A 25,796-nucleotide genomic window follows, 5' to 3' on the forward strand; every position below is an offset into this window, starting at 1 on the left:
GTCGCTGTGGGCTCCCTGGGTTATTAGATCATTTCTCACAAACAGCAGTCGGTGATGCTAAATGAAAAATGGCTGCATCAGTCCCAGACTAAGTCACTCTGGGTTTGATTTTTCTGGCGCCGTAGCCCTAGAGAACCATGCCTCAGGATGCAGCAGGACCAATCATTTCCACAGCTGGTTGCAGCCAGGAACGTCAAGATTAATGGCTCACATCGTCAACCTTTCAAGAGAGCAAAGGTGAAATTCTACTCTGGGTAGATGCTGACTGGGTCGAAAGAAAAGGGAGAGGATTGGAAAGTGGAGAAAAAGCACTTTCATGTCTAGTGCCAGGTCATAAATCAGGGATGGGCAAACTGAGTCTGTCTCCCCAACCATTTAATTGATTGAGGCTACTAAAGTCTCCCTTCAGGCAATCTTAAGGAAAGCATGCTTTATAGATGTGTTGGGAGACCTGCCCGTTGGAGTTCCTTATTGACTTGCTGACTGGGAAATTTTCTAGTTTTCTAAAAGGAAGGCTATTATGTGCTTGAGGGAGTATTAGCTATGTCCATGAGGCAATAAATTCATTAATCCATGGGGAAGTCCATTTTCCACAGAGATCACACTGAGATAGGACAAGCCTAGTCATGGCTCAGGTGAGAAGGGGAGAGAAGGCTGGGGAGCAGGCCTCCAGTTGGCAGCATGGCTAAGAAGCCTTCCATCCTCCCTTGGGTTCTGTCAGTAAGCTTTCACTGCCCATGGCCAATTTATCCAACTTCTAAAACGTTGCAAGTTTGTAGAAAGATGCTTTGAAACAAGGTTACAAAAGATGCAAGGGCTACACTGTCGCTGTCTTCAGACACACTAGAAGAGGACATCGGTTCCCCATTACAGATGGTTGTGAGCCACCATGTGGTTGCTGGGAATTGAACTCAGGACCTTTTGAAGAGCAGTCAGTGTTCTTAGCCACTGAGACATCTCTCCGGTCCTATAATGTGGTTTTAAAAGAGAGATTTATTTGTATTTTACAAGTATGAGTGTTTTGCTTGCATGCATGGGTACTGCATACATGTGTGGTGCCTGCAGAGGCCAGAAGAGCATATCAGATCCCCTGGAACTGGAATGACAGGGAGTTGTGAGCTGCTGTGCTGGGAACTGAACCTAAGTCCTGTGCAAAAGCATCCAATGTTCTTAACCACTGAGCCTTCTCTCCAGCCCCTGTGATCTAATTTTTATTACCCAAAATTCTCTTGATGATCTATAAAAGCTAGAAGAAGCCAACTAGAATCTGGGAACTCTTATTAGAGAAGCAGCAGGCAAATTACTTAATGGCAGAGCCTTGGTCATAAGAGATTGGAAGGCCAAATGCTGAAAGCCAGAGGCTCCCTTCCAGGTCAGGTGTTGCCTTTCATCTGAAGCCCATGGGCCGATGCAAGGCTCAGGCCTCAGAGCAATAACACAACATGCATAAGTAAGTGTGCCATGAGCAGGTGCAGCTGTGCAGACCCGAGCCAACTGTGCCCTTGTCTAGTAAGGCGGCCCAGAAAAGGTACAATGAGTGGGGGAAAGGAACACAATTTGGAAAATCACAGAAATAGAGCTGCGTTGCTCAGTGACTGACACCATCAGGAAGGAAAGGAACGTGGCGGGCTGCCCCCACATTTCTGGTTCACAAGTTTCTCTGCACTTCAACCAACCTTGAATCTCAGCATCCACTGCTTCCCACAGCAGAAAGGAACTTCTCTGGCCAAGGCTGAGAGCAATCTATGGGTTCAGATATAAATACTTAGTAGCATTTTTTTTACTATAAATCTTGTCTATTTAGCAAAACAACAGTTGTGGGTACCCCCACCCCATCTCTGGGGTCTGTATCCTCCTGCATCATGGAGTTTTGACAGGTTTACCATGCCAGGCTTGTATTGTTTCCTGACAAGCAAGCCTCAAGGACAAATAGAAAATAGCTGGCTACCCCATGACATTCAGAAAACTGTTGAACCAATGGACACATCTTGCCTGGCAGGTCAGTCATTGTAACACTCAGAGCTCAGCACTGGGTAAACACATTGACAATTCTCCTTCCCTAGTAGCCTGCCTAGCACTCCATAGGCCTACCACCATGAAAGCTATGCAGCAGGAAGGAAGGTTTTTAGGTCAGCCCCAGCTAGACATGTTTTTACATTTTTTTATTTATTTAATTAATTTTTTTTTCCCTGATGTGTGTATCTGGGCATCATATAAATGCAGCACCTGTAGTGGACAGTAGAGGGCGCCAGATTACATGGGGACTGGAGTTATAGATGATTGTTACCCTCTCTGTGGGTGCTGAGAACTGAACCCTAGTCCTCTAGAAGAGTCCCTAGAGTTGATGTTAAGTCATTTCGCCACACCTGCCTATCCTAAAACCGAAGTGTGCTGTGTTGTCTCCTGCCCCATACATTTAACTTGGGCCAGGTGTGGTGCTACACACCTTTAGTCTCAGCACTAGCGAGGCAGAAGCAGATAGATCTCTGGGAGTTCGAGGCCAGCCAGAGATCTTAATAAGACCCTATCTCAAAAAAAAAAAAAAAACAGTAATAATAACAATAACTCATATCTTCTGGTCATCCATCAACCCATGTAGGATATCTGTGTTCAAACTCCTTTTTTTTTATTTATTGTATATTTAATTATAATGTATTTAAATTATTTAATAATTTTTAATTATTTTTAATTATCTTACAAAGTGGGTTTCCATACAGCTTTTGCATACAACCTAAGCTTTGGTTAAATTACCCCAACCTTCCTTCTTCAATGTCCCTCCATCCTCAACTCCCCAGGACTAAAAGGTCAGTCAGAGACACCAGTTCTCTTTTCTATGCAGACACAGGGTTGTCTCTGGTCTCTTCTCCTGGGTCCCCATAGGTCCACACTGTATTTTTAAGCTCACATTGATCACAGTCAGAATCCCTGCCGTTTCTTGAGAAAATGCCAGTGTTGAATATTGGTGCCTCTATAATTCCAGTGTCCCTTTTCTTCCTCCAGGCACCTAAGTCACTCAAAAGTCAAAGGCTTGGGGCTGTGATTTGGGTTTGTTTTGTTTTGTTTGGGTGTTTTCATTTTAAGTGAGAAGCAATAAAAGGCTATGTAAAGTTAATAAATTAAGGAAATAATGTCAGAAGAGAACAGTGCCCACGAGCCACCTCCTCCTACCTTGTGTCACTACCTAAGACAGCATAGTGCATTTCCAAACCGTGGCTTTTCTAGATCAGATAATATGTTTTTGTGTGCATATAAAAATGACATCACTTGCTGTCCACCCTGTCGGGGGGAGCTTCTCTTTCTCTACTGGAGGTTTTCCGCGTTCCATCAGAGAGAGCTGCCTCATTCTTGTCCGACACACGAGTGATTTTTTATCGCATGGCTGGCTGTGCCACAGCTTAGCTCCCCATTTGCCCGCTAACATCATTATTTATATTTCCAACTTGACTTATTTTGCTACAAAAGGAGATGAACAGCACTGAAGGACTGCCCAGCTGCAAGTAGAAGTAGCATCTAACATCACAGATGGCACTGGCTACCCAACCTGAGTCGATAGCAGAGAGTCACGTTTTACAATGACTGTGTAGTTTTTATATTTTAAGCCCGTGACACATTAAGGATATAAATTTTTTATTTCCGTAGCAATATCAGAAACCCACCTGATCATTCCCCCTGCCTTACACTCTCACTACAGAAAATGAACTCTGAGCTACTTTAAGAGAATTTTAGCTGGTCTTTGTCTTGCAGATAACTTATTTCTTAGCTAGTCAGACTTGACATCCTGTACAAGAAATACTGAAGAGTTTTGATTTCTTTTAGTACATTGGATCTCAGTCTTGCATCTAAAATCTCCTGTCTTGACAAAGACAGTTTGTTGTTGTTGTTGTTGTTTTGGTTTGGTTCTTTTGTCTTTTGGTTTTGGTTTTTGTTTTTGGTTTTTTTTGTTTTTTTTGTTTTTTTTTTTTGACAATATTGCATGAGTAGTTACCAGAATTCAGGCCCTCAAACTGGATTCTGAGATAGCAGGGCTTCCAGGTTAAAGCCTAGGGGAAATGTAGGCGCCAGTGTCCTATGTGTGTGTCATATGCTTTGCCTGCATTCCTTAAGCAACAGGCAGCTGGAAGGCAGCCGAGGAGGCAGCCATAGGGCACTGCAGCTACAGCAGGGGGAGGCTGGCAAGGGCCTTGGTTATTATGCAAGATCCGTCCCTCTTTTCTTTAGTAGCACCACATTGGTTAGAGCCAGGCTTTCACTGCCTTCTGTACCGCCCTAATTGAGGTCTCCCTTGCATGGAATTTACATTATCTGTGGATAAATCCCACAGCGTGACATTTTAATGAATATTTTAGCAAAATCCAAAGGACAATTAGAAACATCAACTTTGCAAGGATCTTTTTTTTTTTAAGACAAAATAATAATAAAGGTCACAGTGCCAAAAGATGAGATTTGGTTTCAAAGAATCCATTTCACTAAGTGCAGACGTGAAACGCACAGCCCGTTTTCCCGGCTGAATGGGATTCGACCCCACAGTCCTCTTCTTCGCCCTGCTTGGTGATTGTTCTGAAGCGTTTGCCTAGAGTTTGTGTTCAGATTTAAGTTTCCTTGAAATGGCGCTCAGGAGAGCTGAGCCAAGGTGATGGCGGTCAGGGATTCAGTCCTTCGTGTCTTTTCATCTTGTAAGGCATCCGCAAGGTCATTTCTCAATGTACCCATGGGTGCCTGCCATCCTCACAGGCCCCGGCGTAATCCTGTGAATCTTTGACTCTAGTAGGCATGGGAGGAGGGGCGTCCATTTCCCTTGCCAGGACTCCTCCCACTGCCCAGGACACGCCCCCTCTCTTCCTGTTGTCAGTTATACAAGAATAGGTAAAGGGTAACCAGTCTAGGATGGCCGTGCCTACTTCGTAAGCACAGGCTTTAATTCTAACGTTGACACTGTGCATAGCTCAAAATGAGGAAAGGAATTTATTTGAAATTTCTGACTTAAGGAAAGTAGTCCCCATAATATTAACCAGATATTTGGGGGCACTGAGGTAACTCATTTGTCATTGAGCCTAAGGACCTGAGTTCAATTCCCAGAGCCCACACAGTAGGGAGACAGTACAGGTGAGAAATAAATAAATAAATAATAAATATAAAATGTAATAAAAAATTTACAAATAAATCCAAACAAAAATCAACATATGATTCAAGTGTCTAAGTCTATATTTTAAAAAATAAAACTGATGCACATAAATACCACATATAAATGTCCATAGCAGATTTATTAATAAATACCCTAAACTGGGAACGTCCTTTAACTCACTAACATACGTGACAATTTGTATGAATCTCAAATGTATCATGCTAAATATAAGAATCAAAGTTCTTATTCACAAAGTTACATACCGGCCAGGTATGGTGATGTGTGCCTGTAATCACACCCGTGGGAAGTCTGAGACAGGAGGATTGTGAACTCAAGGCCAGACTGGGCTGTACAGCAAGACCTCATCTCGAAAGCCAAGCATCTGCCCTGTGGTGTGACTCCATTAACACTGCACTCTGAAAAGGCAAAACTTTTTTGTCTGTTTGTTGTTTTTTTCGAGATGGAACTCACTCTGTAGACCAGGATGACCTCAAACTCAGAAATCCACCTGCCTCTGCCTCCCAAGTGGTGGGATTAAAGGTGTGCGCCACCACTGCCGGGCTGACAAAACTCTTAAGACAGAGGAGAGACCAGTGGTCACCAGGGTGGCTGGAGGAAGAGTTGACCCTGAAAGGACAATTAGCATCAGGGGTGTCTTGGGGTGACAGAACACACTGGTCAAGTTCATAGACATATACAAATACATTTTTATAGACATAAAAATAATTTTGCTCCATGTGCATTGACAAAATAAACCAAAGCTGTTTTGATAGTTAGTGTGAACTTGGAGGAAAAAAAGAGAAAGAAGAGAGAGAGAGAGAGAGATCACCTGAGAACCCATGTTCTTGATAACCTATAGTGATTTTTCGCACACTCATGTACACACAACACACACACACATGTAGCACCTCCAGGACTAGGGGGATACTGGCAAGACAGGAAAGCAGGGTTCCTATTTTTCTGGTGGAAAACGGGTTAGGTGATTATCAGGAAAATGAATGTGTGTGTGTGTGTGTGTGTGTGTGTGTGTGTGTGAGAGAGAGAGAGAGAGAGAGAGAGAGAGAGAGAGAGAGAGAGAGAGAGAGAATGGGGAGGAGACAGTACCCATCAAGACACCAAAGCAGCCTGTGTCTGAGGAGCCAAACTAGAAGGAGTGAGGGTGACAGCCATCATGCAAAGCATTCAGGCAAAGCCTTTCCTACAGGGAAAATATCAGATGCATGTATGTAGACTGCTAGGTCTACATTGAGGATGAGAGTAGTAAGGGACAAGACAAAAACAAAAAACATCTCACACAGCGGCGCCTTTTGTATGTGCGGCTGGGCTTCTGGAGACAGGTCAGTGGTGCTGCACTACATGAGCAAGAGAAAGAGCTGAAGGAGGTGGCCTCACCTCGGAGACCAGTTCAGACAGGACATGAAGCCATGATGATACTTCTCATGCCACACACATGTGAAGCTGTGGGAGAGTTTCACAAAACACAGCAAAATGCTCTGACTTGCATCTGAAACTACAACTCGTAACAGGTGCGGCAGCTGTTAGGCTCTGGATAGGAAATGTCCCTGTAGGCTCATGTGGGCTCTTCAAAAGGTGGGGCCTCACTAGAGGCTGTACCTTGCTGGGGCCAGGCCTCCTGGGTCTGGACTGGTTCCCACCTTGATTGCCTATCTACTGCCAGACTGCAGCGATGGTGGGACCAGTTGTCTCCTGCACCTGGGGCCACAGCCCAAGATTCTCCCACGGCTTCACCCTCTCTGTTCCAGGAGACTACACCATGAGCCCAAAGAGTTCCTTTTTCCCTGAGTTGATCAATCAGGCCTTTGTCACAGCTATGAGACAATAACTCATGGGAGTCTAATGGAGCAGACCTACAGCTTTCCAACTTAACTTAGCATGCCAGGTCCCTCTTGCCACTATATCAAACACATTGGCCGTACGCAAAATAAATTTAGATTACATGTTTGAATATGCTAATGGGGACTCTGCGGGCCTCCTTCTGGCAGTTCTAGGAGACAACTGTGGTCCTTGCGGTTCCTAGCTTCTACCAGTCTCCTCTGAGCGTTCACTAGTAGCCCCTGCCTACATCTCTCAATGCTGCAACGCAGCTCCTCCCAATCTCTCTCCCCTCTGTCCCTCCTACCCTCCTCTCTTACCTTTCTTTGTTTCCCTCTGTGTGCTGATTGGTCGTTGTCATCAAGTTGACAGGAGTTAGTCATCTGGCAAAGGAAGCCTCCAGTAAGAAAATGCCTCCCTCAGACTGGACTGCAGAGGAGACTGGAGGGCACTTTATTGGTTAATGACTGATTTGGGAGGGCACAGCTCGCTATGGGCAATGCCAGTCCCGGGCAGGTAGTCCAGGGTTGTATGGGGAAGCAGGCCGGTAAACAGGGTCCCTCGGTGGCCTCTGCTTCAGTTTTGCCTCCAGATTCCTGGTCTGAGTTCCTTCCCCCGTGGGGCTTCACTGCAGATGAAAGTTCTAAGATGAGATAAATCTAGTATTTCTATGTTGGTGGTCGTGGTATTTACCACAGTCATAGAATGCAAACCTGTGCCTCCCCTCCTGTCTTCTTTCTCAGAATGTTTACAATGGCTTTTGGCTCCCCTCTGTAGAACCGGCTATCCTCTTTCTCTGGGGAGCCCTGGCTTATAAACAATCATGATCCCCTCCGCCTGAAACATCTGCATCCTCAGGTGATGGAGGTCGATATGAGAACCTTGGGTTGGGGTGGGGTTGCTTTTCTGTTACAGAAGTGCGCTGCTCCACCCACCGTAGAGACGTGCGTGCTTACATCTCTCTGGCCTATTTTCCATAGAAAGGGTCACCTTGTGAACTCTCATTTTTTTTTGACCAGCAACGCCAGAGCCCGCCAGCTCTTGCCTTTGTTCTTCCTACCTCTATCCTGTGGAAAGTGTTATACCTGACATTGAACTCAGTCACGGAAGTCTCCTCCCCCGGTGTGGAGAATAACAAAGTTTAGAGTTCTTTAAAGAGAGTTTATACAAAGCTCTGAGATCATGTGAAATGAACACATTATGGTCTCTTTGTTCGGCCATAGAATTTCTTCTGCCATTTTAGATATGTGAGGCTTTTAAGTCTAGGCTATATAAGATGTTAAAAGTAATCATGCTTCCCAAAAGCTGATCGTATAATTAATGTAGCAACCCACATAGTCTCCCCATACTAAGTTTTCAGAGCAAAACTAATGCAAAAATTAATACAGCGTGCCACTAGTGTGGACACCACTTGCCGACAGCACAGTGGACAAGTGCCACAAGCCTGGCTGCTGGTGTGCAACTCCAACTTGAATCCTGGCAGTAAAAATTTTGTGACTTCAGCTTGTGGAAGTATGTCACTTCTGGAGGCTTTCAGGAGTCCCACAAAGGACAAATGTACAGTTCTCCTGGGGGTGGGGGAGGAAGCGGAGACTACCTCACCTTTGTTCACAGACACCTTCTAATCACCAAGCTTTGCTGGTGGCTAGCCTTCCGCCTCACACTGTTCACCGGTCCCTCTGTGGATCCAGCTCTGGCTTCATTTAGCTTGGATGTGCCTCATTCTTCCTCAGGAAAGCTGGCTGACTTCTCTTTTCATTCCACATTCATGCAAATGCCAGTTCCCGAAGGGATTTCTGTCTGCATCCCACCGGGACTGTTCTTATTATAGTGTAACAAAACTTTCATTTTTATAGCATCTCCTTAGAAGTTGGGATTCACCTTGCTATTCCCTATGATGCCTGGGAGCAGAGATAAAAGCCCTTGTTCCTGATAAGGACACTGTGAAGTCAGCTTTCCCCACAGACAGCCATTTAAAGATGCTCTAATGAAAGGATGGTTTACAATGTTGTAGGAACTGCAAAAGGAAACCAGTAAGACACGAGCGAGCTGCATTGGCATCCCTGAGCCTCAAAGGCCAGTGGTGGGAGGGCTGGCTGTTCAGCGCTGGGGAAGCAGGAAGAGGCCGGGAGCTGAAAACATCCAGGGCCTCGCCACTCCTCCACCTGTCCAAGGACAGGAGAAGGGAGGGAAGGAAATTGTGTCCTACTCAAACCTAGTTAGGAAGCAAGTGTGGTAAGAGGTGGCATAATCATTGCAGTCAGGAGGAGGAGGAGGCAGATTATGAGTTCAAGGCCAGCCTGGGCTACATTAAAAAAACAAAAAACAAAAACAAAAAAGCCTGTCTGAATCTCACCCCTAAACCTGGCTGGGAACCGGATGATGAAGTCCACTGAGAGCCATTTCCTGATAGACAGATGGGAAAGAGTGGAGCGTGATCAATCTGTAGGTGTGAAGGGAAGATACTCGCAGTGGCGGGAGCCCCGCATGTACCCCATGCTTAGATTGTGGTCCTTTGGATTTGCACCTTTGTCCTCAGCACTGCCCATGATGATGGGTGGGGGGTATCTTAATTGAGCCGGTCCTTGTAACTATTTACAGGTCCACTCGCCTTTCTGTGGACAGGAAGCCTTGACTGGTCTCTCCTCTGTCTTAAGAGTTTTGTCAGCCCGGCAGTGGTGGCGCACACCTTTAATCCCACCACTTGGGAGGCAGAGGCAGGTGGATTTCTGAGTTTGAGGCCATCCTGGTCTACAGAGTGAGTTCCATCTCGAAAAAAACAACAAACAGACAAAAAAGTTTTGCCTTTTCAGAGTGCAGTGTTAATGGAGTCACACCACAGGGCAGATGCTTGGCTTTCGAGAGGGGCCGCACCACGCGGTGACTGATCCAGCAACAGGTTACCGGGGCTCTCCCTCACTCTTCTGTCCTTTTCCAGGGTGGAGCTTCAGCATGGGTTCAGCCTACCAGTTCCACAGCTGGCGCGTCTTCGTCATCGTCTGTGCGCTCCCGTGCGTCTCCTCTGTGGTGGCTCTCACCTTCATGCCAGAAAGCCCTCGTTTCTTGCTGGAGGTACTGCCTGTTGTTACAGAAGCACGGGGGTGGGGGGTTGGGAACGACGTACACTGGAAAGGCTTCCTTGCTGTTCCCAGAAAAGCAAGCCTGCCTCTTTGGGAGATGGCTTCTCCCTTCCTACCACGGAATTTTGCGGGTTTTGTTTTCATGGAGACATGATTTAGGCAAAGGGGGTAAAAGCTGTCTCACAGCATACTCCTCCCTAAGCAAATAGCTTCCACTCAGTGAGTGGGATGGTGTTCACTGTTTAATAAATCAAGCAATATTGTCCACAGGTAGTATTTCTAGTTGAAGGCACATTCTTTGAACTGCTGCTATATAGTGGTCCCCTCAGCCTGTGTGCATCAGTAGAGAATAGGAGAGCTAACCGCATCTGCACGGTCGCCTTCCACGTGAAACTTCTGAAAACTCAGCAGTTCTTGAAAAGCAAGGCCTATCAATGCCCTAGCCTCTGACTGCCTCTGTATTTCTTAGGTGGGAAAACATGATGAAGCCTGGATGATTCTGAAGTTAATTCATGACACCAACATGAGAGCCCGGGGCCAGCCAGAGAAGGTCTTCACGGTGAGTCTGCTCCTCAGAGAAGCCTTGAGGTCAGAGTTCAGGAATTTTCTGTAAGGAATCAGACATTTAAGGCCTTGCCAGTCATAGAGTCTCTGTCACAGCTACTTAGCTCTGTTCTTGTAAATGCAAGCAGCCGTAGAGACTGTCTAAACCATGGGCCTTGGCTGTGTTCCAATAAAACTTTATTTATACAAATAGGCAGGGGGGCTGTGTTTAGCCCAGAGACTACCAACCTATTCACACCTAAAACTCCAAGCCTCTGTGGCTGGTTAAATAACACTAACCTGAGAGACAGAAAGACCACAGTTCAAACTCAGATTTACTCTTCCTGGCTCAATACCAGCGGCCTTGGTTGTAGGGATCACCAATAGATTCTCTTTGTCTTGATACTGGAGAAGACTGGGGTCTCTGCCCTGTCAGGCCACTCCCCCGCCTCAGTTGAAACTTACTTGCCCATGTTGCTGAACCGTGAAATTCAAGGTAACATGGTGTCTCTTGAGTAAAACAGATATATCTGAGTTTAAAACTCAGTTCCATTACTCGCTTGCTTCAAGGCCCAAGTAACAAGGCCAAGGTCCAGCAGTGTCCCATGGGGCTCTTTTCTTCAGCCAGCACAGCACTGTCTTGACCCAGTGTTTTCAGAAGTGCCAGGGACTCAGACTCAGGTCCTCTTGCTTTTGAACATCAGCAAGCACTCTTACCTGCTGAGTCATCTCGCCAGACCTCAGCTGACTTCTCTGTAAACCTCCAGTGTTCTCTTTGGCTGGCCACAGCTACTTCCTGCATCTTGCCACTCATCTTCAAGAAGCCTAACCGCTCCCTCAATGCCCTGCACACTGTATTCTCTCCTGCGCTGGGATGTTCTTGACTTGGTATCCCTCCCTCCTGGAGTTTCCTCCACAGTTCCCACACTTGGCAAATAGCATCCTTCCCTGTCAGCCTCTGACCAAGTCCAGGAGGCCTTTTCTCTGCCAAGTCAAAATGGAGGCTGTGAATACAGTTTCCCTCCACGAGCAGGTTCTCGCTTCTTTGTGGTGCATAATGTTTATCATATCACAGGAAAACCAGTGAACTACGGAAAAAACAAATATTGACAGTTGGGGAGGTAGAAGCTCTCCAAAGTTAAATACTGGATGGTTTGGTTGATTGGTTGGTTTGGTTTAAAGTGGGCATTGCTTATACACTGTTGTAAGCACAGTGCTCCAGAGCCTGAGACAAAAGGATCTCACGTTTAAAAATGACCTGGGCAACATAGTAAGACACCCTCTCAAAAGAAGAAAAGAAAAAAAAGTTCTCCAAATACTTTATTTGAAAACTCGCATTTAATTCAGAAGTAGTTTTATGTTAAGACACTTTGTTCAGTGTCTTTACTTATAGTCAATAGGAGAGCCAGCCTACCTAGCACAATTTGAAAACAGCAAGCGACCCAGCTCCAAACTGTATCTCCAACAGAATATTGGCAGGTTCTTCAGAAATGCCTGCTCGGCCCCCAAGGAAGATAGCATACACACCATGCTCTCTTTATCCCCAAACAGGGGAAGGTGAGTTCTCCATGCACTTTCTCTCCCCTCTCTCCCTCCCCACCCCACCCCCACCCCCATCATTCTTTCCCAGTATTGAAAGTCTGCTCTAAGATGCTATCTCAAGCCACAGGAGTGCCTTGTCATACTGAACCTTCGTCATTTCCCTTCTGTGGCTGAAGCGTTGGGGTTGACAGTTTTCAATAGAAACATCTTCCATTGCAGAAACCATGGGTGTGGCCTGTGGGCAAAGGAAGAACAGGTTATAGTGATGCGCTACAGATGAGACATTTAAAAGCCACATTCATCAAATAACTAGGTGCCCCTACTCCCAAATAATATCCAAGCAAAGTAACTGTCAAGGCAGACGCTCGTCTCTAGGGTGTTTGATCTGCCGGTGTGGGTCTTTATAGTAATCAGGACACATCTGTCTCTTGTCACCTCATCCCGCTTGCTCCCCTTCCCCCCCCCCCCCCCCCCGCTTTCTCCATGGCATCTCCCTCACTAAATTGTGTTCAGTTCCTTTAGATGGCCTTTGCATCTGTAGCTCTTTGCCAGTGTTCTATGTATGAACAATTCTTACCAAATACCACTTTCGGTTAAGAGTTCGGTTTAACGTAAGCAGCCTGAATGTGACAACTTCCCAGGAGAGAAGTGAGCACTCTGTATTCTGCTGCTGTCTGCAGGTAAATAAAATCAAGACTCCCAAACAAATAGATGAGCTGATTGAAATTGAGAGCGACACGGGAACCTGGTACAGGAGGTGTTTCGTTCGGATCCGCACCGAACTGTACGGAGTAAGTATGCGTTGCGTAGCAACCTGTATGTCAACATCCAACATTTGGGGTGGTCAAAGAGGGACTGACTATGCCTTTCCAATGAGGAGGAAGTGTCCCTCAATCTAGGACACTTGTCTCTTGCATTAGGAACAGAAAACAGGACCTCTCTTGGCTCAGAGCTAGGGAATGTGCGCCACCTTGAGGAAAGAAGGTGTCAGGCCGGGAGTTACGGTCATGAAAGTCCATCTTGGTATCTATTGGCTTTTCAGAAAGATGAAAAGTGAGCGTTCCTGAGCAGGCTTGGTGGGTAAGACCTGTAATGTCAGGTAGGCTCAGGAGACTGAGGCAGGAGGATTGAAAGTTCAAGGCCAGTCTGGGCAACTTAGTGAGAACCTGTCTCAAAACAGAAAAAGCAAAAGGGGATTTGGAGGTGTATTTCAATGCTGGAACACTTCTCTAGCACACATGAGGTTCTAGGTTCAGTCACTAGTACTGCAAGAGAAGAGAAGAAAGAAGAGGGGGAGAGTGAAGAAGGAAGGGAGGGAGGGAGGGAGGGAGGGAGGAAAATTCCAGCCTTTGCTTCTGTATTGATTTTAAGACTTTATATTTTTGTTGAAATTAATTCAGCTCTGTAAGAACTCAGCTCTTTTATAGTGTGCCAGGAAGGTCTGGGGAGTGGGTTTGCCATGTAGCTCTGTGAGAAAACGACCCACGTGGTGTTTTACAGATTTGGCTGACATTCATGAGATGCTTCAACTACCCAGTCAGGGAAAACACCATCAAGCTTACGATTGTCTGGTTCACCCTGTCCTTCGGGTAAGTGATATTTGAATTCTTGGTGGACACAATCAACCGTCACATTGTAGCTCCCAGTCACTTCTCTCTTTGTCCTTTTTAAACTTGCTTTCTTTAAAAACAAAAATCATGACTCAATTCTGCTAACTTGCTAGAATTCTGCCCTGTAAGAACTCAGCTCTTTTATAATTTGATGGGAAGAGCTGAGAAGTAGATTTTTTTTTCAACTTACATTTGCTGACAGTTACAGTGTTTATAACTGATAAACTAACCCTTGCATTGATCTTGCTGGAAAATTCATTTGACATTTGGGAAGTCACACAAAGCCCTGGATGACTTACCTGTGTGCTGCCCTCTGTCTCCTGTCTGCTCTTCTCTGAGCTTGGGGGCACTGTTCCCCCCATCCTCCATCGGGAACTGCATCCCAGGCAGCTGCCCTCACTCCTTCACCCCTTCACCTCTTCCCTGAGTTAGCTCCAGCTCTGTGCCCTTTTCCTTTCCCTCCCTCCTCTTTTTCCTCCCTCCTTCCTCCTTTCCTTCCTTTTTAAATCACTATTCCTCCATTTCACACTCCCCTTCCCTCCTCAGCCTTATTATTCCTTGTGGCACTTTCTGCTCCTAGAGAAGCTTGTGGCTTTTTTTTTTTTTTTAAGATTTATTTTATTTATTTACATATCTGTGGCTAATGTGTTTATAAAAAGATAAAGAGGTATAAGATATGTTATATGGGGGTGTGGTGAGGTATGGAAGAGGGGTGCCTTGGCAGGCTCATGCTAAGACATCCCTTCCCTCGAGGGACCAGCCACACGATGGTAAAGTATAGAATAGAGTTTATTCAGGGCATGGGGAGGGGAGTTAATAGGGTAGTAGAGGCAGAGAAAAGGAGAAAGTAGAGAAGTAGAGGGCGGCCATGACTACATGGAGAGATGGGGGAAGGGAATGGGGAGAAAGAGAGAGCAAGAGAGCTAGAGGCAAGAGAGAGAGGCAAGAGAGAGAGGAGGGGGCAAGCAGCCCCTTTTATAGTGAGTCAGCCTACCTGGCTGTTGCCAGGTAACTGTGGGGTGGAGCTTAGATAGAATGCTAGCAGTGGCCATATGCACATATGTTACAGATACCAGAAAAGACCACTGGATTCCTAGGATCTGGACTTACAGGTGTTTGCACAATGCCAGCTTGTTACAGGGGTGATGGGGTGCAGCAAAGGCTAGTAACTGCTGAGCCATCTCTGCAGCTCCCTGGAAGTGTTTGTAAATTCGCTGTAAAGACTAAAAGAGGGCTGGAGAGATCACATAGCCATTAAAAACTAAGGCTGAGGCTGGAGAGATGGCTCAGTGGTTAAGAGCAGTGACTACTCTTCCAGAGATTCTGAGTTCAATTCTCAGCAACCACGTGGTGGCTCACAACCATCTGTAACGGGATCTGATGCCCTCTTCTGGGGGTGTCTGGAGAGAGTTACAGTGTACTTATATGCATAAAATAAATAAATAAATCTTAAAAAAAAACCCTAATGCTCACAACCAGAATTTCAAGACCAAAAGTTAGGCCTGCTCTGGAAGCACCGTGAGGGAATGGGGTATATTTAGTATGAGATACATAAAAAGGGCTCGGTAAATAGTTGTCACGTGACTAAAACTGCCATATATTCATTCTCAGAATGCAAAGGCAAGTCATGGTTTTATTAAAGGAACCAGAGTGGTCCCTTTCCTAGTGTTGGGAAAGTCTGAGGAAGGGAAAGGGGAAGGCTTTGGGCAGGGATCCTTTCTGCTATGGTTAGCCATGTGATTTTATTCCCCATTTCTAAGTTCAGAGGCTTTGAGTTGGAGGCATGGCTCAGCGGCATAGCACTCACCAGGCATGTGTGAGGTCAGGGACTCCATTTCCAGTCCCGGGGGTGGAAGGAGAGGGATGTTCGTGTAGCAATCTCTCCTGACTTTTAAATTACATAAGTTTAGAAGAAAGATGGAGAGGAAAATAAGTAGTGTGGGTTCCTATCATTAGTTCAGCACAGTTAGATATGAAAAAGACAAAGATGGACCAAAAGGTAGCCCTCGGTGTAGCCAGTACCTGGTGTTCACCTGGGTAAGGTTCTCATTGCTGCCTAGAGATTAGGTGCTGCCTCTTCCTTCCTGAAATCTCAGTACTGCCTGCCGAAAGGACATTCAGATTAATTATCAGTTAAAATTCCGTGTCGTGGATGGTGGACTTCCCAAGATAAATGTATTTTCCTCCGCAATGTCAAGTCTTTGCCTTGTGACTCTAGTTAGAGAGCAACCGACTGGTTTTGTAGTTCTGAGCCACTTCTTGCTCCATGACCACCCTCACACCTCCACTGTTCCAAAACATAGGCTGTGAGGAGCCCAGGGGTGGGAATCTATGGAACTCGGAGGTGGAGATGATGGAGGATTTCTGGTGACAGTAAGGATAATTACAGCTCGTTTGGGTACCCGTGGTGTGATAGGCACTTGGCATCCTGTTGTATCTGAGCAACAGCCTATGGGAGGTGGTTAGTCCTGTATCCTGGTCACCATAAGTGTAGTAAGCCAAGAGTCAGCCAAGGGGCCCAGTTCACATTGCAGGTAAACCACTCACTCCCCGGGCATCTGTATCCCCGGGTTAAACTAGAAGAATACTGGAGTGTACAACAGAGACATCCCCTTGTGCACTCCACCTTAGATTCATCATGTCCTGGAGCAGGCCAGGATCACAGATGTGGATCCAGGAATTATAAATTGAAATCTACTATATTAGAGTGACACTATCCGATGCAAATATGCTTTGATCTAAATACCCCTTTTGACATTTTCGGTAGCTACACCCACAAAAAGAAAAAGATTATGTAAATTTAATTTTAATACTGTTTTATTCAACTCATATTCAAAGTAGTATCTATGATCAATATAACATTATTACTAACTGATTTTACATTCTTTTTAAAAAAAAAAAAACTCTTGAAAACCCAGTGCTGTCAGCACATCTCATGTGGGACTGGCCATCTTTCAGGGACTGCGTGGCTTCCTGTGATAAGTGGCTTTTAATAGCACAGCAGCACACCACAGCTCTTAGAATCACACAATAGAGATCCTGAGGCAGAGAGTGGAAATCCCCTCCCCTCTGGGAATCAGGTAGCTCAGCTGGTAGAGGGATTACCATGCATTCATGAAGCTCTGGGTTTGATCCCCCAGCACCTGAAAAGCAGGCATGGTGGCACATGCCTCTGATCCCACCAGGGAAGTGGAGGCAGGAAGACTACAAGGTCAAGGCCTTCCGAGCTCAGCTACATAAGACATTTGAGGCCATCTGGGCTATATGAGACCTGGTGTCAGAATGAAAGACAGGTGTGAGGGAGAGACGGCTAGGGGAGAGAAGGGGAAGAGTGGAGGAGAGGAGAAGAGAGGGAAGGAAGGGGCCTGAATGTCCCTTCCTGCTGCCTTGAACCCCTTTGGGAAACAGGGCTCCTACTCCAGACTATAAGTGCCACAGTCATGTAGGAAGCAAGAAAGATGGTCCATTACTAAAGAGTCCATCCTGCGACCTCTTCCTTCCTGGATCTTAGGACTCCGTTCCACCAGACTAGGAGACAGGGTTCCTCAGTGGAGCCCAGGTTGATGAACAACATCAGGGCCAGCATGCTATATGTTTCCATCTATACATGCTGCCTAAAAGCCTCACTTAATATTGTCACAGGGGGACACACTCAGACCATAGCATTATGGGTAGGTACAGGATGGGATTCATATCTCTTCCCAAAGGGCTTCAGGAATTACACACCTGGATGTTCCGACTGTCTCTCTACTTAGTTTTTGCAAGGGGAGGGGTAGTATATCGAATATTGTGTGATCATTTGTTCAAAGGTTCCAAGGTGCCAGTCATACCTAAAAGTGCTCCTAAGAGCCTCTGCCATTCTGAATATGTAAGGGAGGCCGTGTGCATGCTGTTACGATTTTTCTTTGCTTTTGCAGGTACTATGGGTTGTCCGTTTGGTTCCCTGATGTCATTAAACATCTCCAGTCTGACGAGTATGCACTGCTAACAAGGAATGTGCAAAAGGATAAATATGCAAACTTCAGCATTAACTTTACCATGGAGAACCAGATCCACACTGGAATGGAATACGAGAACGGCAGGTGTAGAAACTTTGACATAACTTAACTTGCTAGCTAGTCACAAAGACTGGCTGCGTGGTGGGGTACAATTAGCAATAACTAAAGTCTACCGGGTTTTCAATTCTGTCGATTTGTAGTTACTTGTGGATGAATTTTAATAACTTAAAATTCACTTTAAAGATACACACTTGTCAGTCACCTCAAACTACTTCAGAAGCTGGCAGAGGATTAATCATGTGCCTCTTGGAATTTAAACCAAAAGCAACAAAACCACTTCTGAAACTGAGTTGCCTCATGCTTACTAAGCTGACCTCCCAGGAAGAGGAGAGCTCAGAGGCCCCTGAAGAGCGCGATGGACAAGTTAGGAAAGAGAAGAGGGGACCGCAGAAGGAAACAGGAAGGAGGAGAGAGTTGTGTGATTCAGGGGAGAAACCGGAGTGTCCACGAGAATCTCCCGTTTCTGAAAAGGGCCACATTTCCGGTCACAACATAATACAGATGGAGAGCTGCAGTTCCAGTGGGGCAGTTCCCGTGGGTGTGTCAGGGAGCCTGGGAGGAGGGAGCAGAAATGCTCTCCCGGATGAAGGGCAGTGGAGACCGCAGAGGATGAGCAAGGATGCACACAGGACCCAGGTGCTTAGGAGACTTAGGGGAGCCAGGGAGCCGGAGCTGCTTCATCCTTTCCAAGAGAAAAAGGGATAGACAGGTAACCATGTTCATTTATGCATTGTCTGAGCAAAAAAAAATCACTGATATGAACTCACAGTAGCTCATTATTCTTAGAAAATTGTCTTAATTTTTTAAATGATGAATTAAAAAAAGTAATCAAAATTCCCCAAGGCAAAAACATGTTTATTAAGATGAAAAAGACTTTCTATGGAATGTGTGTGGCCTGGATAATGGATACTTGCCAGTTTGGCAGTATGGGTGTCATTATTGTAATTAGCAATTTAATGAGAGGCCTAATCAGTGTGTGTGTGTGTGTGTGTGTGTGTGTGTGTGTGTGTGTGTGTGTGGTGTGATGGTTTTATTTATTTGCATGTTTTTCAATTTTTTTTCAATCTTTTTGGGAGGTGGTTTGGTTTTGGTTTGGTTTGGTTTGGTTTTTGGTTTTTGGTTTTTGGTTTTTGGTTTTTTGGTTTGGTTGGTTGGTTGGATTGGTTTTGGTTTTGGTTTTAGTTTTTTGAGATAGGGTTTCTCTGAAATTCACTCTGTAAACTAGGCTGGCCTCAAACACAGAACCTGCCTCTGCCTCCCAAGTGCTGGGATTAAACGCATGTGCCGCCACCACCCAGCTTCAAGTTTTTCATGATTAAAGTTTACTAATAAAGGAAGAAATTATACCACTCTATGGAAAATGGATGGTTGGAGACCATCAGGTTAGGTGAATTAAGCCACCAGAAAGAGAGACCTCATCACAGCCCAGGCCACACAGCATCGGCCTCAGTTACCCCGCCCCCTTGCCCTGGCTCCCTCACACACACCCCTGAACCACCGATAATCTGCACTTGTATTTCAAAGAAACTTGAGCATCAAATTCTGTGACTATGGAATGAATATTTGTTTTTTTTTTAAGTAATGTTTTTCCATTAGCAGTTTCTAAGGTGCAGTAGGTGTAGCAGTGCATGCCTGTAGTCCCAGCACTTGGGATGGGGAGTCAGGAGATGGCAAACTTGAGGCCAGCACCATACATAATGCGTACCACACAATGTGAATGTGGTTCAGAACAACAAAAACAACAGCAAAGGAGAAAAATGTTAAGTATTGTTTTGGGTCTGAAACAGCCATCATTTTAGTAATACTTAACATTCTAAACTGGATGCCCAATTTATTAATGTCCAATGTATTAGTAATATATGATAATTAATAATTTTAACAATTTTACCTTAAAATCCTTGAGCTAGACATGGTGGCACATACTTGTAATCCCAGAGGCAGAAAGACTTCGAGGTTAAGGCCAACCTGAGCCTCCACAGTCAAAATCTGAAAAGACCTGAAAAGATGAAACCCAGGCTGGAGAGATGACTCAGTGGGTGAAATACTTGCCATGAAAGCCTGGTGAATCCACACAGAAGCCAGACCTGGTTACACATGTGTGTAATCCCAGCATTCCTATGGGGAGATGGGAGTGAAGACAGAAGACTCACTAGAAGCTCAACAGCCAGCTAGCCTGGGCCATGTGCTAGCCTGGGCTATGTGCTAGCCTAGGCTATGTGTAGTGAAAAAAAAAACAAGGAAACCTTATTCTAAACAAGGTGGAAACGTTAGAACAACACTAAAGGCTTTCCTCTGTCCTTTACATGTATGCCATAGCCACCATACTCTCTCCCATATACAAACCTGCACACAGAGAAGGGGGAGAGGAGAGAGACTGGTTGGTTGGTTGGTATTAGGACTCCAAGCAAAGGGAAACCTTGCAAACATCTTTTTTGTATTTGTTACACATTTGAGATGATAGGAAAAGGGTTGGGTGGGTTGTCTTTCAGAGAAATGTGAAATACTGCTGCTGACTCGAGAGTCAAAGGTAGCTTCCCTGAGAGTTTTCCCCAGTGGAATACCTTCCAGGCAGGCTGCACAGATAATGTAGGCAGTCCCTCTTTGTCTGTATGCAGAATGTTCTGAGAGAGGTTTGCCAAAGAAGCCTCTTGCTAAAGAAGCAAGACTCAGTGGTGTGCACTTTCCTGGGGCTTCAGTGAGTCTCTATCAGTGACTGCCGGGCTCCTTTGAAACATGAGGCTCATTAAGGCCATTATCCTCTTCACTACCCAGAACCCTATTGCAGTGCCTTAAATATGTATTTGAACCCATTTCATCATTCTGTATATCTCCAAAGTCAATGGCCAGGGGTGGGGGGTGGGATGGTCATGTTTCAGTTTGCCTCAAGCAATATCTTTTGACTGTGAGAAGGAAACTAGTGACCTTTTCTCCTCCTTGTCAGTCACCCCTCCCAGGAAGAATCAGAACACCCATGCCCTGCCATCTAAGCTTCTAAACTTAGAGCCCAGACTTTTATGAAAAACTCGGAGGGCTAGTGATGAAGCCCAGTCGCAGAGCACTTGTCTAACATTGCAATCTCCACCACTGTAACATGTAAATATGGGTAAGAATATAAAGTTCAGACTCTAGTACATCTTCAGGTTAGATAGATGCATAAGCCTCAGTCAAGACTTTCCTGATCTGTGAAGGATCTGTGAAGAGGCTAACGGGTAGGAATGATAACGAAACAGCTCAGAGCCACAGGGAAAGAATGCTTAGCTCTCAAGACCCTTTGCCACCACTGCAAAGAAATAACTCGTGTGTCTGTCATTGTTTCTCCTGACAAGAAGTAACACTGAACAGTGGTGCAGCCAGACAAACCAGTATATCCAAGGCCAAAGGGGGAAAGCCTAGAAACCCCTAGAAACCCCTAGAAACCCAACGAATCCAGGATGCCCTTTATAACTTAAAGATGGGTGCTGCGTCTCTAAATCCATTAGACTTAGCTTTGAACTCAAGTAGATGAAACTCAATGGCATCAATTCATTTGTGTGTGTGTGTGCACTGTACAGATTCCTCGGAGTCAAGTTCAAATCAGTAACCTTCAAAGATTCAGTGTTTAAGTCCTGCACCTTCGACGACGTGACCTCAGTCAACACCTACTTCAAGAACTGCACGTTTATTGATACCCTTTTTGATAACACAGGTAGGTTCTCAATACTGCTTACGCCACTTCGATGGCAGCAGGGAGCCCTTTAAAGGGCTTTGTCTGGGCAGAAATGTCATACTCATGTGACAGTGGACCAAGAGGCTTGCTTGGCAAGGGGGAGAATACATTGTGAAGGAACGATTTCCCTGTATTGGTTGATTTGAAAGCAAATTGGTATTGTTTTGCCTTCTTGAGTTTAATATAGAAGCTCACCCACGTTCAAAGATAGATGATAGATAGATAGATAGATAGATAGATAGATAGATAGATAGATAGATAGGGTAGATGATGAATAGATGGATAGATGAATAGAAGGATAGATTCCTTTGGGGAATAGGCTTGGTTTGGTTTGGTTTGGTTTGGTTTGGTTTGGTTTTGGCTTTTTTTTTTTTTTATTTTGGTTTTGGCTTTGGTTTCTCAAGACAGGGTTTCTCTGTATATTCCTGGCTGTCTTAGAACTCACTCTATAGACCAGGCTAGCCTCAAACTCACAGAGATCCACCTGCCTCTGCCTCCTGACTGTTGGGATTAGAAAAGTTAAGTGATTTGGTCACAATAGTGGTGTTGTGCATCCAACCTCAAGGCTCTGGCACATGTGACTAGTGTCCATGCTTTCCTGTTCTCACAGTTATCTAGAATCACATGCTGGCAGTTCGAGAAGGTGCGATCTGCCCTGTTGGCACCCCTGCCTTTCCGATGCTCAGTCAAGAGCCAGCTCTGCCCCCACTCCAATGAGAATGAGGTCAGCATTGTCTTCTAATCCACTTGACTCCAGAAGACCACCAACTCTATCGAGGGAGCAGGGGTGACTCTGACCAGCCAGGAATATGATGGGCTACACCAGCGGAATGCATAGAAAGAATGCTGGTGGCCTTCAGCTTTGTCTTCATTCACCTGTGCATTTATTTATCTACACAGACCTTAAACTATAAACGCAGCTTCAAGGACTCGAAGAGTGACTTGTTCCCTCTGTGTGCTTCAGAGCCCCTAAAAAAATGACACTTTTATTTATTCATTCCCTTATCCAACCAAGGGAACCCTCCATGCTGCTGCTTGGTAAGGTGACACACACACACACCCCAGCTCTCATGTTCTAGCAAGTCAAACAAGCTCCAGTCATGGGGTCCTCAAGGAACTGGCAGTGCCATGATCTTGGCTGACGCATCTCAGTGGCTTTCTGTTACCCTCCAGATCTGTTTCTTACACCTGACAAGAGCTTAATGGATATTTTTGTTGTTCTTTCTACAGATTTTGAGCCCTATAAATTCATAGACAGTGAATTTCAGAACTGTTCATTTCTTCACAACAAGACGGGGTGCCAGATCACTTTTGATGATGACTATAGTGCCTACTGGATTTATTTTGTCAACTTTCTTGGGACATTGGCAGTGTTGCCAGGAAATATCGTGTCTGCTCTCCTGATGGACAGGATCGGGCGTTTAACAATGCTAGGTGTGTGCCCATCTTCATGAAAAGGAGAAGAGCTGCCCCTGTGATCTAGAGAGGTCTCCTACCTTGTCCCTGTCCCTTAAAAAAATGCATGTTTATTTTTTTAATTAATTAATTTATTTATTATATGTAAGTACACTGTAGCTGTCTTTAGACACACCAGAAGAGGGCATCAGATCTCATTTCGGGTGGTTGTGAGCCACCATGTGATTGCTGGGATTTGAACTCTGGACCTTCAGAAGAGCAGTTGGTGCTCTTAACCACTGAGCCATCTCTCCAGCCCAAAATGCATGTTTATAAGAAATCCCTTAGGCCTTTCGTTAGGACTGAACTGGAGTGGAAATTGCATCTAATTAAAATTCATACGAGCAATCTCCGTGAGTTACAGACTGAAAAACTAGTTATATATAACTAATGTATATTCTCCCGGTTAAGTAGATGAGTAAGGGGTCCTGTGCATTTGTACTAGCTGTGTTCATGGGGCATGTAGACTGCCTTTCAAACAGATGGATGCACTTGGACTTTGTTCTATGGAGCCCAGTCTGCGGCTTCCCCGTGGAACTATCTTCCTGAAAGAACTTGGAGGCCCAGAGGTCCTCCATCATCCGAGATGACAGGAAAGACTCCAGCTGTTGTCCTCTGTTGGCAGGAGGCTCCATGGTGCTCTCCGGGATCAGTTGCTTCTTCCTGTGGTTTGGCACCAGCGAATCCATGATGATAGGCATGCTGTGCTTGTATAATGGGCTGACCATCTCAGCGTGGAATTCTCTCGATGTCGTCACGGTGGAACTGTACCCCACAGACCGGAGGTAGGCTGACACAGGACCACTGAAGGTCGTCACAGAAATATGCAAGCTGTGAAAATCCACAAACTATCTAGCTTATGAACTTGGAGGGTTTGCTTGTATCTTTTAAAAAGGCTCCTAGCAGGTGCTCATAGGGCAGTGGAGATATTTAATTACATCTGTGATCTATCGTGTTGGCTAACAATAACAGGGAGCACTAATGTCACCATGAACATTAGAATTTAGTAGCCTGTCTCAGCCTCCGTTTTGAGTATTTATCAGTCCTGTGAAGGTCATTACCTCCTGTCCTAGCAACTACAAAGAAGTTTCTAGAAGGTGGCTCTTGGCCTTTCTAGTCTGTTGGAAGAAAGCCTAAAATATTGATAATTATCAAAAGAAGGCTAGAGAGATGGCTCGATGGGTAAAGCACTTGCCATGCCAAGTGGGAAGACCTAGAACGCACATAAACCTGAGCTCAGTAGCAGCCTTCTGAAACACCAGTGCTCCCAGTGGGAGAGGACAAACCAGGAGAATCCCCAGAAACTCCCAGGCCAGCCAGCCTGGGCAAGTTGCAGCGAACAGTAACACTCTCAGGGCAAGCAGAGAGGAACACCATAAGTTGACCTCTGACCTACACAGTGCACTGTGGCTTGCACATATTTGCGCTTGCATGAACACATACACACACACACACCCTTTCTTTCTAAGAAGAAGGTTGCAGCTGGAATACTTAGTCACACAGTCCCCCAAAAGAGGCACGGATGCCTTGGGCATCATATCAGAGGGGGCTTGGTGCAACTCTGCAGCTGAATAGTAACAAAGTATTACAGCCCTGCTTTGCCATCTGACAGGAGCTGAAACGTATGCCCTGTGCCGCCTTTCATTCCATGAAAAGTCCCATGTTTGATTGCCATGCAAGTATGTCCTCTGCACTGGAGTACGCTGTAGCCTTTGAAAAGAAAGGGTGTTCTTCGCCCTCTAAGAAAGGACTACACTGAGACATTTGAGCTCTCGATTTGTTACCAGTCCTGCGTATTGCACCCCTGGGTATTTCCTGTACAGGGGGCACTCACACATTTATCCCTCAGGATCATCTTTACAGCATTTCTTCGTATAAAGGACCAATTCCTATAGAACATCCATAGCCCAAGGGCCTAAAAGACTACTTATCAAACATTCTCATTCACATCCTTAGTAAGTTCTCCATCATTTTCTCCGGCAGTGGGAACTGTACAGTCTGCACACAGTGTCCCCTGCACCATCCACACTATGCTCACTCTCTGTGTGGCAGGAGGTCACTGAATTTCCTTCATCAGCATCTCATTTTAAAACCTGGACCCACAAAATTGGACTTTTTTGTTGTTGTTATTTTTCGAGACAGGTTTTTTCTGTGTAGCCCTGGCTGTCCTGGAACTCACTTTGTAGACCAGGCTGGCCTCAAACTCAGAAATCCGCCTGCCTCTGCCTCCTGAGTGCTGGGATTAAAGGCATGCACCACCACGCCCGGCAAAATTGGACATTTTAATTCACACCCTCCGTGTTAAAGCAAGGCTGAATGAGAGAGCCTCCTTCCTGTTTGTCTTACATTGTGAGTTTGATGGGATTTTAGATTAAATCACCTGTCACACAGCTCACAGGAGGGTGAGGGATGAATATTCTCTTGGGGAGGGGCACTGACTTTGAAAAGAAAAAGAGAAGAACACAAGGATTGAGTAATCCTTTCCCCTGGGTAACCTCGGTCTGCCTCGGTCCTAAGGTTAGAAAGGAGAAATGCCAAGGAAAGGAAAGGGAAGCTTGCTGTGTGTGTTCACTTGAGTCCTCCATTAAAGATGAGGAAAGGAAGAGACTGGATGTGCAAGGACTCTGTAAGCCCTGCGTGATGTTTCCTCTGGGCAAAGGATGTACAGTTGCATGTCCATACAGTTACAGCGTGGTCCGGCTGTGTTAATGGAAGAAGAGATGTGGAGGTTACTGTGTCAGAGAGAGTTTCTTAGAAGGGCAGTATCTGAACTTGAGCTTGAAGAATAGTGGGTGGCAGGCACACAAAGAGATGGGTGGAACGGGTAGTCTGCGAAATGCCACCTAA

General features: G+C 45.5%; 1 protein-coding gene across 2 annotated transcripts in view; it reads left to right on the forward strand.

The window, feature by feature from the left end:
- Positions 1–25,796, forward strand: part of Sv2c (synaptic vesicle glycoprotein 2C) — a 180,735-nt gene that overhangs the window by 134,831 nt on the left and 20,108 nt on the right. For both annotated transcript variants that reach the window (XM_021180140.3, XM_029484979.2), the window contains exons 5-12: positions 9,894–10,027; positions 10,505–10,594; positions 12,801–12,911; positions 13,621–13,709; positions 17,648–17,812; positions 21,340–21,473; positions 22,725–22,928; positions 23,575–23,734. In XM_021180140.3, the coding sequence (XP_021035799.1) occupies positions 9,894–10,027; positions 10,505–10,594; positions 12,801–12,911; positions 13,621–13,709; positions 17,648–17,812; positions 21,340–21,473; positions 22,725–22,928; positions 23,575–23,734 (1,087 nt within the window). The remainder of the gene's footprint in view (positions 1–9,893; positions 10,028–10,504; positions 10,595–12,800; positions 12,912–13,620; positions 13,710–17,647; positions 17,813–21,339; positions 21,474–22,724; positions 22,929–23,574; positions 23,735–25,796) is intronic.

This window comes from Mus caroli, unplaced genomic scaffold (genome assembly GCF_978045245.1).
Source record: "Mus caroli unplaced genomic scaffold, Mus_caroli_1 scaffold_15, whole genome shotgun sequence".
Taxonomy (NCBI): Eukaryota; Metazoa; Chordata; class Mammalia; order Rodentia; family Muridae; genus Mus; species Mus caroli.